Below are 12,496 nucleotides of genomic sequence, written 5' to 3' on the forward strand. Positions count from 1 at the left end.
CTTACCCTTACTGGTTTTATTTGGAAAAAGAAAAAACTCATGCGAAGTGACCTTAAGCCTACTGTTAGTCATTAGGGTACTGTCTTTTAATTATAGCCCAGGCATGGTTGTCCTTAAGGATTTCGCACACATATGTACCTAAAAAAAATACACTGTGTTAGATCTCCAGTGTGGTTTGCACATGAGTGAACATTCTGTGATGATCAGTAGTACTACCTTTACCCTGACTCCTTTTTGAACCCTAGTCAATTCAGTTTACCTGTTCAAACTAGAGATTTCAAAAATCTCTCATTGTTGTGTGTCTTTTATCTTCTAATAAAGCACATTATTTATAGCTGTCATATCAGTGACAGTGGAAAAGCATCACCATCTTACATTATTTGTCATATAGTTCTGCCTCATTTGTAAGTTAAGTTAACCATTTGTTCAAGAAAGAAGCAGAACTGATGTTTGAACTGCATAACTGTCAAAGACAGAGCAGTGTCAGAGCTGTTGTGACTATAGTGTCAGCTACAGATCAGGAGTGTCACCTCTGTCACAGAGATAGATAAATGTCATTGCTTGAAGGGTTTTTTTTTGACCACAGAATTCAGGTCCACTTATCTTCAAAATTAAAAGACTCAATTAGTATTTTCCCTAATAATTTTTCTAAATGAAGAGAACATGACTATATGCTGAACTATTTTTTAGATACTTTTATGTTTCTCTTGGCATTTATCTCTTTATTTTTAAATGGATTCTTACAGTACTTTTTCTTGCTTTTGTTCACTATTTAACTCACCTAGTGATTTTGTCTTGTGAAAGATGCTTTATCTTTCATACTCCTTCCCATAACTGAAAACACACACTCCCATAAATGTTAAGTTTCGATTCAGTGTTAGTTATTATAGTAAGATAAATCTAAATAGCTGTACCACATACTAAATCATAACCATTTTTCTTTTGTGTTTTGTTTCTCAATTTTTGTTTTTATGACATTAATGAGTATCTTACATAAAAAACTACTAAGCAAATGAAAAACTGTTACTGCCAGTCCATTCCAAACTCCCTGCCAGAGTTCTAAAACACCTTTCCATATGGTCAGAATTAGGTAACCTACCAATTCCTTTGTTTTCTCCCCCTTAGAGAAATTGCCCTTGGAGCCTCTCTACTGTTCCTATCTGGGCTGGTTGAGATTTAAGCCTGCTCACATTCACACTTTAGAAACTGGAGCTTCCCTTCACTTTTATCCTGGGAGTTTTCATTGTCTCTCCCTTTATGTTGGATATCCTGCTTCTTGCTCTTTTTCTTGGTTTAGTCTTTTTTGGTTTGATGTAGCACATCTTCCTGTAGCTTCCTGAGAAAGGTGAGTTTTTTTAGTTTTTGCAAGTTTGAGAATATCTTTATTCTACTTTCATACTTTATTGGATATAAAATTCTAGATTGTCCTCAGAAAATTCGTTTTTTGTTAATTAAGTCTTTTGAATAGACTTAATTAACAATGGACACATTTTTTTAAAAAAAGTAGGAAAGGGTTTACAGTAAAAATAATAAAATCTCTCCTTTTATACCTGATATACCCAGTCTCCCCAATTTCTCCCACCAACCTTTATTAGGTTCTTATACATACTTCCGAGGGTTTTACTATGTCTTCTCACTCCCCCCACCCAAACTCCTACCTGCACCTGTCAATTATCAATATATATAGATTGTAAACCATACAGTTGCTTTTTTGTATATTGCTTCTTTTCTCAAAATAACACATTTTAGAAATCATTTTGTTCAGATATATTTAGTGTACCGCAAACACTGTTGTCAATGGTTTACAAAAATGACCTAACATAAGCCTCATAACGACCCTGTGATGCAGGTGCTGTTAGTGTTCCCATTTAACAGAATTGAGGCATAGAAAGGTGACTACCTTGTCCAGGCTCACATAATTAGTAAGTATATGAGCCAGTTTTGAATCCAGGCATTATGGTTCCAGAGTCTGTGCTCTTAGCCAAGTATGCTGTTCTTCGTCATAATTTATGGCCATTTAACATAGTCCATCCTATGGATGCACTGTTTCTCCAGTTTCTTATTGATGGGCATTTGGGTGGTTTTCCATCTTTGCTAGTATAAACAGTGCTGCAGAGACTGGCTCTACTTCATGTTGTGAGCATGAATATAGGCCCAGTAGTGATTGTTAGGTTAGTGGGAATGTCACTGTAATTTGTTATCACAAAAGGGTTTATAATGTATGAGGGTCTTTCACCAACAATACTTTTTTTAAACTTGCAGATTTTTGCCAACCTGGTAGGTGCAGTTTTATTTTGTTTTTATTCTTAATGGGCATGTTGTCTGCTTTTTATATTTTTGATTCATTTGTGTTCTTCTGTGTCAGTTCATTTCTTTTTCTCATTTTTATTTTCAGTTGGATTGTCTTTTTTTGAGAATAGGAGCTAGAGAGACCCTTCGTGTTTTTTTTCTTTTAGGTATTTCATCTTTCTTTTGACTCTGCTTATTTTTTTCCATATTAAAATTTTTATATATACTTGGGATGTAGGATGTACGGTATGAGTCCCAGAAAACTACCCAGTGATCCAAAAGCTGTCTTATTGAGTAACTTAGCTTTCCTTCAGTGGTTTAAGGCAGTATCTTTCACATTCTTTTAATTTTTGACATTTTAAAAAGTAGTAGTATTCTTTCTTACGTCCATTTTATTTTGTGTTGTTTTTGCTGTTTTCCTAAAACTGCTTAATGTTCTGTATAAATTGTATAATCAGCTTATTTTAGTTTATAAAAAAATCAGTAAACCTGATGGCATTTTTGAGAGGATGACATGTCAGGTTTATTAATAACTTTAAGGAATATCTGTGTTTTTATATGTCAAGTTCTCTTAACCAAGGTAGTGTCATGTCACTGTATTGGCTGACTTCTGCTTTCTTTGGTGTTTAAGTTGTTCTTTATATAGTTATAGCACACCAAGCTTATTCGTAGGTATTTTTTCTTGTTGCCATTATAAATGGGAGTTTTTCCTTCATTCTGTCTTCTACACTGCTTATCAATGTACATGAAAATTACAGATTTCTATAAATTTTGTACCCTATTACCTTATAGATTCTCTTGGGTTTCCTAGTATATAGTCATATATTCAAATATTCTTAGTTATATTTACTCCTTTTTAAATTCTATAACTTTAATTCCTCTTGAGTGATTGTGTTACCTAGTACTTCTAGTAGGACATAGCTGACTAACAGTAATGATAGTTTTATTCAGAATTTGAGGTATTGATCCATTGTCTTTTAACTTCCAGACAGATTTAAAGCGATTTTCTTTCCAAATCCTTCCCCTCCCCCCATACTTTTAGGGTCTTTATCACTGATGTTCAAGAATTCACATAGATGTGCCTTTATGTGTATAACTTCTTCTCTTTCTGGAATTCCTATTGTTCAGATGTTACATTTTGTAACTGATTTTCTAATATTCTCTTCTATTTTTTGTATCATATCTTTTTGTTCTGCTTGCTAGGCAATTACCTCGACTTATTTTGTCTAAAATGAAAGGTTTTTCTAATCCTTGAATTTTAAAATTTCTGCTATCATATTTCTAATTTTCAAGAAGTTTCTGCTCTCTGAGACTGTCAGAGATTTTTGGTTTTAAGTTTTATTCTGTTCCTTTTCAGTACTTCATAGGAAACAAAAATTTGCTTTGTTTTGTTTTTTTCCACAAAGCATTTCTGATGCTTGGTTGTCCATTTGTATTAAAAATGAGGCCCTAAAAAGCTAATGGGAAACTCCTTGTGCAGGCAGAAATTGTGACACAAGCAGAGTGTGTGATGCTGTTAGGCATGACTTTTATTTGTTTTTGTTAGACTCCCCAATGTCAGTATTTCCGTTGGGCAGGTCAGCAGCTCCAGAAAAGAATCTTCCAACCTTCTGTCTGTAGTATAAACCCCATAAGCCAAGCTTTGGGAAGCTAGGGAGGGGAAAAGTGTAGGTCGAATAGTCTCACCCACTGCTCCTCAGCTCCTGTGTAGCCTGGCAGACCAGAGACTGGAGATTCTTCTATTTGCCCTGTTTAGAAGATTTCTGGTGGGGGCAGGGATGAAAAATGAGTTATCTGTTTGCTGTGTGTGGGACTTTTTATCACTCTGCTATTTTCAGCCTCAGTTCACACTGGCACTTTTAGCAATACCTAATGACGTCAGTCCCTGAGCCTTACTGTTCTGGCTGCCTTCTTGTGATCTTTCCTCTTCATGCCCCTCTTGAGCATTGGAGTTCAGTTTTGTTCAGTTCTGCTAAGTCATACCCGTCTGCCTTCTACCTTCCAAATTTCTGTGACAGTTTTTTTGTCTGCTATTGTTGCTTATGATCCCTTTGTCCTTGTGTGTTTGTACCCTTTTAAAGATACTTGTTGTTGATTAGGTGAGGGTTTGAAAGGGAACAGAGGTAAATGGGTATGTTGAATCAATTTTAATTGGAAGTCCCTGGAATGATGTTTGCGAAGCATGAGTGTAAGTGTATTTAACCATGTGGTGGGCTCCCCCCTTGTTCTTAGAATGCAGAGTAATGTTTTAACATGACCAAGGCTGCACAGTCTGACCTCTTTCTTATTCTTGCTTCAGATCTGCCTTTTTCCTTTTAATTTTCTCCTCCTTGCCTTTATTCTCTAACGCTCTCTTTGTACTCCTTTTTTCTCTAAGTCTTTTCTCGCCCATTCCCATTCAACCACACTGACCTTTCATTATGTTTCTTAAGTGCTTCATGCTGTGTCTGTTGCAATATTGATCATTTCTGTCTGTACTATGTCTCTTTTTCTTAATCAGATTATTTAGATGCAGTTACAACTTTCTTTGGTTATTTGGATGTCTGTTTTCACTACTAGACCCTAAGTTTCAAAGGCCACTGAAATCACACCTGGTAATCTGGTCAGTTCTCAATTTTTTGCAGCACACTTTCACCTCATCATTTGAGACTAGGAAACCAGTAAGCACATGCCTCGCTATCTCTGCTCTGTAACCTGACGGGGGGAGGGGGAAAAGATAACCCCTTTAACCAAATTCTCACCTAAGGTATCTTTTATAACCTAAGGATATCTAAACCCATTTCTTTCTCCCCCATTTTATCTAATGGTAGGAGCTTAAATAAGGAAGTGATTCTAAAATAGGGTTATGTATGGGGTAATGACCCTTGAGAATTAGAAGCTGGTATTCAAATACTTGCATGTTAAATGAGATTATTTTTAAAATATAAGTCTGGGCAATATTAGCATAAAATATGAAAAAAATATTTCAGCCTTCCTATAACTTTTGGAGGATTAAAAAGAACTACACAGAACCCCTTTATTTATTGGAGAAAATAAAATAAAGCTAGTTTTGAGTCTGAAGAATAAACATACAGCCATGTGGCATATAGCATGAGTTATTGAGGTAAAGTATTACCTTCTCCAGGTTTCAGAAGGATCCTACCTGGTCAGAGACTGGAGACCGTTATCTGTTGAAACTCTTTAGGGATCATCTTTTTCATCAAGTGACAGAAGCAGGTGCTCCTTGGATTGACCTCAGTCATATCATTTCTTGTCTTAACAAGGTAATTTGTATCTGAATTTTTAAGACATAATGCTATCTATAGTTTGTACAGTTGCATTTCGTACTAATACCGAGAGACTTAAGAAATTAAATGTACTCTACTATAGTCTACAAGACATTAAGTTTTAGATGTCTCTACTTAATTTTTAGGACAGGATTTTTTAAACACCTAAATATATAATATTTTTTATTGTGGTAATGCCACAAAATGACTGCCTCTCCAACCCAATTATACTGTATTTTATTTACATGTTATTTTGTTATACCAAATAAAACGAGTGGGAAAACAGCAAAATAATTCTTTCTGTGTTTAAGTATTTTTAAATTGTTGAATTCCTTTCTTCTAAGTCATTCTGAGTAATGTTGACTGTCCTGCATGTTAAAAGTTCATTGTTGACTATGGGTATACTAATCAAGTAGTATAATTGTAAAAGCACAGTACTGGGAATGTCAGTAGGCCCAGCTGTTATAAATGGGGAATCAGGTGAAAGGTATATAATGTACTTGAGAGGCAAACTGTGTGTTTCTGAAAGGGCTGAAAGTGATATAATTTACAGAGGGAAAAAGAAATCCTTTTTCCGTATGGATTACGTAGTATTACAGAGCTTAGAATGGGTCTCCAGAAGTAAATCCTAGCCTTTGTATAGGTTTCTATCTAAATCAGGGGTTGACAGATTGTGGCCCATGGACCAGATCCATTCGATGGCCTGTTTTTTCATAGTCTGGACACTAAAATAGTTTTTACATTTATAAGAGATTGTTAAAACAAAAAAATAAGAAGGGATATGTGACACAGACTGTATGTGGCCCTGAAATTTAAAGCATTTACTAATGGACCTTTACAGAAAACACGTGCCATCTCCTGGTCTCAACTGTCCCTAAATGACAAGCACTAGGAGAGAAAAGAACCTGCTGTCACATGAGTTAGAACTGTTAACGTAAGAGAGGGGACCCCCCAAAATGGAATTTATTTGTAAAAATATGTGTTTATTCTTAACATGTTTGAACCTCAGTCACCTTCAAAGTACTTTCCATTTGATGCAATACACCTATTGAAACGTTTTCTCCACTGCTCAAAACAGTTTTTGAACTTGACAATTTTGATGCCTCTTTAGTGCTTCTTCCATTTTTGCTTTCACCCCTTCCACACTGGCAAAACTTTTCCCTTTGAGGACTTTTTCTCATCCCGGGCAACAAAAAAAAGTCTCTGACAGAGAGATCAGGTGAAGGGCAGGGGTGACAGGGGTCATGTCATTTTTGTTCAAAAACTACTGAATACCTCAGTGAGGTGTGCGCAAGTGTGCTCATAAATCACCCATCATGATATGGACACAAACAGGTTGAAAGAGTCTTCAAAATTCACTGAAGCTGAACGCAGCCTCTCACAATGCCAGCTGTCACACTGATACAGATGGGTTCCTAGAGCACTCACTTAATGGGGGAAGCCTGTACTACAAGGGGCCCACCCTCTAGTAGATAACCTAGGTTTTGTGGCGTACACCCCTCATACAGTATGTTAATCCTCCAGGGAAACTACCTTGGTGTTTTGTTTTTAAGCACTGCTTTGTCTTGTTTAAACCTTAAAACTCTTCAGAGAGTATTGTCAGTTACCTACAATAAGACAAAATAAAACTGAATGTATGATACCGTTGAACTAATCCAGTATGATTTATATATTCATTTGCCCTTTTCCCTTAGTGGGAAAACGTTTTTCTTCAGCAATGAGTGGAGAAGAATTCTACCAGATTTTTAAAAAAGGTATCCATAATATCAAAACACCAGTAACTAAAACTGCGTAAAAATAAAACAAACAAACAAACAAATAAATTAAGCTGTAACTAGAAAAAACACTGACACATAGATCTGATGGAATAAGGTTGGGCCAGATATCATAAGAGAATAATTTTTTCATTATCGATTGGTTGATTTTAGAGAGAGAGAGATAGAGAGAAACACTGATTTGTTATTCCACTTATTTATGCATTCCTTGGTTAATTCTTATATGTGCCCTGACTGGGGATTGAATCTGCAACCTTACCCTATCTGGACAACACTCTAACCAATTGAGCTACTGAGTCAGGGCAAGAGAACATTTTTTAATGAATATTAAGATAATTGAAAATTTGAAGAGCCCTGGCTGATGTAGCACAGTGGATTGAGCGTCAGACTGTGAAGTAGGGGGTCATGGGTTTGATTCCCAGTCAGGGCATGTGCCTGGGTTACAGACTCAGTCCCCAGTGAGGGGTGTATGAGAGGCAGTTACACATTGATGTTTTTTCTCTCTCTCTCTCTGTCCCTCCCTTCCCCTTCTCTCTAAAAAATAAAGTCTTTTTAAAAAGAAAAGATAATTCTATTTCATTTTATAAAATCAGTATAGTAAATAAGATCTATCCCAAATCTGAAAGTGTAACAATTTTTAAAATTTGAAAAAGAGACTAATAAATTGAAAAGGAGAAATTGCCATATAGATATATAAAAATCAAAATTTAACATAGCTTATTTTGGTGAAAATAATGAGTGAAATTAACTGGAAAATGATTTGAGAGTTTTAGTCAGATTAGTTTTAAATACATTTTAATGAATTAATGAAAAAAGAAGGAAAAGTGAACATTGAAAACTAAGAAAAATAAAATTAAGACTATAACAAGGTAAGTTAGTTGATGGATTAAGGATTAGTATTTATACTATAGGGACTTCATTAAAATACTACTGCTGAATCCTTACAGATCAGTATGTAAAGACTGCAAACTGGCACGTACCCAAGTGGAAATAACAACAGTGAATGTATGAAAGCATTTGGTAATGTAATAACATTGTAAACTAAAACAGCAAGGCACTTATTTGATGTGGTGTTGCTGTTAAATTGATACAACTTATAAATCAGTGGTGTCTGATATCTTTTGGAAAGCTATTTGTATTTATAAGCTGTAAAATTACTCATATTTTCTGATTCATTGTACTTTTAAGTTTCCTAAGGAAATAATTTGATAGAAAAAATTAAATAGATGAATATGTTCATCACACTGTAATTCATGAAACAAAAAATGGGGGGTGTTGGGGGAATAATTAAATTATGGAATATAATGCAGTCAAATAGAAAAAGCATGAGAGATGGGAGAAACATAGGGCAGCATTTGTGTGAAAGCATCTGAGCTGAAAAGTGTGTGCCTGCTGATTAGTGATATGAAATATTTGTGTCTCTAGAAGTGAATTTGACAAAAATTTTAAATTGTTTATCATCATTGCAAATGTCCTAAACTAGATAAAGTAGATAATCTTCTATATGCTGTCAACTCCGTATTTTATGTATCTGTTTCAGTTAGATGCTGGTGTGCCAGAAAAAATAAGCCTCATTTCCAGAGATGAGAAGAGTGTACTTGTGGTGACTTACAGTGATTTAAAGCGCTGCTTTGAAAATACTTTTCAAGAACTGATTGCAGCTGCCAATGGTCAGTTGTAGTATTTGCTAACAGCACGCAGGACATGGCTGAGAAACTTAACCAATAGTGAATTGCACTACAGCTGAACTGTCTTCATCATCTCATTTCATATCTGGGAAACAAACAGAAGATGAACAAAGCTGCTTGCATTTCAGTCAGGTACACTGTTGGCTTGAAAGGAAGAATGTTTCAATCATCCTAGAGCGGTGGCTGCCATTGGGGCCATATCTGTGAAGAATTTATTTTAGATTAAGGAGCACCAGTAGGCAAATGATACTCCAGCTTTGGTTTTTTCCATTTGTATCTGCACTAATTTTAATTTTTTAAAGACTTTTTTCTGATCTTTGAACTTTTGCCACATTGTATACTTATTTAGGGAATCTTTGCAAGGACATTTTTGGGAAATGATGTTGAGCAGCAATTTTGTCACTGAGGGTTGCAGAATTTGCTCTTTCAGGGATGTGTTGCCCTTTATAATGTAATGGACCAGGTAAATAATTTCATAGCAGTTCAGTATAGCGCATAATTCTTGTAAGGGTATTGTATGCAAGCTCTCCATGCCACCCACTGTTAGTTCAGATTGAGATTGGGGAGGGGGTGTTTTGTTTTCTAAAACACACAAGGAGAAATATCAGTGAATTGTTGGATATGAATTTCCCTGTCATTTGATTTAAGTCCTTTCTGTAAGGATTGGATGAACAGTAACAGAAGGAGCACATAGAGCTCTGCTCCAAATTCAGCCAGAGCCTTGTGTGAAAAAGGTGTTTCCCTGCTAGTAAGATACATTTACATTTATGCAGTCTTTTTTAAATAGAAAAACATATATTGTGTTAAAGGCCTGAAGTTCAGGAGTATATTGCTTTAGCTTCTTTCCAGTTTGCTTTTTTTTGTATAAAGTTCTGTTCTTTGAACTACAGCTTTATTATGGTACTTTACACTGGATACAGACACAGAGACACTGTTCAGAAGATGAACTAAAACACAGCAGTGGTCTGGCATCAAGAGCTTTCTGAATTACAACCTGAATCTGGAGGGATAACAATCTGCTGTGCCTTTGCAGTCACTGCTTAGCCCAAAGTAATAGTACTTTTGATAATAACTATGTGGGATATTCCTGAGTAAGTCAATCTCAAAAATTGGAATTTTCCTCCTCTTACCTTTCTTAATATTTAGACGTGCAGTTGTCGCCAAACTTGGGTATTCATGGAATTTCTAGTTAATGAAATACTTATACTTTGATACAGAAGACTGCCAAATACATAGAATTTTCTTAAAAAACAGTAATGAAGACTATATCCTTTCCCAGCACTGAATGTTTTACTAGCACTGGGTGCTCACCATGCAACTATGAAGAAAATGTGGAAACTCAAAAGATCAGGAAAGACTTCCAAGCACTTGCAACTGATGTTATGGTCTTCAATTTTAATAATTATACATATTTGTAGTTTTCAGAGAAGTTTTTAATATTTCTCTGTCCACTTTTTATAAGCTTTAAAATGATTTTCTCTGCCTTGAGATTTGGATCAAGAAAAAGCACCTCTCTTCACCTGAAAGCTCTGAAGACTAGAGACACGCTTCTCATGTTGTAACGAGTGCATTTGTGTCCACATGTGGTAGCATCAGTTGTGAAAAAGGAAATCAGTGATTGCATTTGATCTGGACGGATTTTAAAAGAACATAATGTTCACTACTCAAAGGATAAATAACATTTGCCACCATGACGTTCTTTTATGTAAAAGGAACAGGAACTTGGAGACATTAACATGCAAAAGTCTTTTATCATTAGCTCATGTATTTGAGGAAGAGCAGCTGTCTTTTTATATGTTTTTTGACAAATCATATTGTAATTCTTTTGTACAAAAAAGAACTACTTGTATTCTAGAAGAAATATGAAATGCTTAATTTATAAGCGGGCTGGAGATTTTTTCCAATATTGTTTTCTTTGAAAATGAAAGGGGATCATCTATTTTAGTTTTGGGATCTGGGGACTTTTGGAAAATTTAATTTGTGGACCAATGTTTTACAAAAGCTAAGGAAGGGCAGGGGTAAAATAGGGCTTGAATTTCTCATTCTGCATAGACCAGCAAACTTCCCTCTGCAAGGCAGGTTCAAATCACAAACCCAAGAATGTTTGTGTCATAAATGCTAGTTTGCTTCAGCCCCTAGTAACCTCAGGACTTGGTTTGAATATAAAAGGTAGACAGCTGATATGTTTTCATGAGTAAATATCATCAGCCTGAAAACAGTTGGTATCAGGTAATAACATATTTTTAAGCCTTATTTTATATTTATTTTTCATTCAGTTTTTACTGGGAATGGTTTTCAATAGAACTCTTACTTCTGCTTAGGTGTTTTTTGGGGGAGCCCTCTTTTCCATAGTGTAATTCCATTTAAGAGGTTGTCTAAAAGTTAAGTCTTTTCAATTAATAGGAAGATTTTAATATCTGAAAAAAGTCAAGTAAAGGATATAAACTTTCCACTCCTTCCTGTTATGATAGATAATAAAAAGCACAGAAAGGACAACCCTTAATCATGTAGCATTGGGCCATTTCAATTTTTTGTACCTATTTTAAGTTCTGTTAGTGTATTTACTTTATTGTAAATATTTTTGAGGGTACCTTTGTATTTTGCTTTTGACCTTGGTTCTGTGATTTGGATGTCAACAACTTCCCTGAAAAGCACCAGTATGTTAAGTTCTAATGTCATGATCCCAATATGAGTTATTCATCCTTAGTCCTGTTTTCAGTCTCTATGTGTACAGCAGTATTTTTAATAAAGAGTTACAGAGAGAAACTTGTCTTTTGTTGTTGTTGTTACCAGTTTATTTAACAAGATGATTTGTTGAATGATAGGAATTTAAAAGGGTATTTACTTCCTGTTCAGGAGGAATTTTTGGTCTTTGGATGAAATGGTGGCAGATTTATTGATTTATCAAATATTTATGAAATACCTTCTGGGATGTGTTCTAGGCACTAAACATGCAAATATGAAATACGTATTATTCACAAAATTTATCATTGTGCCCAAACATGTCTATATACTACATGGCTTACAGTGAAATTTAGGAGAAAAGACCTACTGTGTGAATGGATGGGAATGATACATAACTAGTCTTTTCAGTGCTTAATTTACTGCATAGGTCAAGGGTGTCTCTCCCCCCTGGTCTTTCAGAAGCAGTTTTCAGAAGGTAAGGATAGATAAAAAATATATAACATTTGTTGGATCTGGGTACTCAGTGTTTATTGTGGGTTTTCTTTTTCCTGTATGTTTGAAATGAAAAGTTGAAAAAATACAGAATGCAAAGTGATGAGACTTTAGGCATAGGTGCAAAGTAACTAGAATAATGAAGGAGGGGTTATTTTCAGCTGAAGGAACCGGTGAGTTGTTTTTAGGAATTCAAAATAGGAAGAGAGTAAGTGTAGAAGGTATTTTATGTAGAAGGATCTTGAAAAAAAATCCATGGAATCAGATACAAATTAAAATGGACCATTGTGGGTTCATGGAG

At 35.1% G+C, this 12,496-nt stretch overlaps 1 protein-coding gene across 6 annotated transcripts in view; it reads left to right on the plus strand.

The window, feature by feature from the left end:
• Positions 1-11,784, plus strand: part of PAN3 (poly(A) specific ribonuclease subunit PAN3) — a 137,859-nt gene extending 126,075 nt beyond the window's left edge. For 5 of the 6 annotated variants that reach the window (XM_045844737.1, XM_045844738.1, XM_045844736.1 and 2 more), the window contains 2 exons: positions 5,414-5,552; positions 8,871-11,784. In XM_045844737.1, coding sequence (XP_045700693.1) covers positions 5,414-5,552; positions 8,871-9,011 — 280 coding nt within the window. In that variant the 3' untranslated portion in view covers positions 9,012-11,784. The remainder of the gene's footprint in view (positions 1-5,413; positions 5,553-8,870) is intronic. The other variant, XR_006786398.1, reaches the window with a different exon arrangement.
• Positions 11,785-12,496: the final 712 nt, after the last annotated feature.

This window comes from Phyllostomus hastatus, unplaced genomic scaffold (genome assembly GCF_019186645.2).
Source record: "Phyllostomus hastatus isolate PE091 unplaced genomic scaffold, TTU_PhHast_1.1 phas_contig_41, whole genome shotgun sequence".
Lineage (NCBI taxonomy): Eukaryota > Metazoa > Chordata > Mammalia > Chiroptera > Phyllostomidae > Phyllostomus > Phyllostomus hastatus.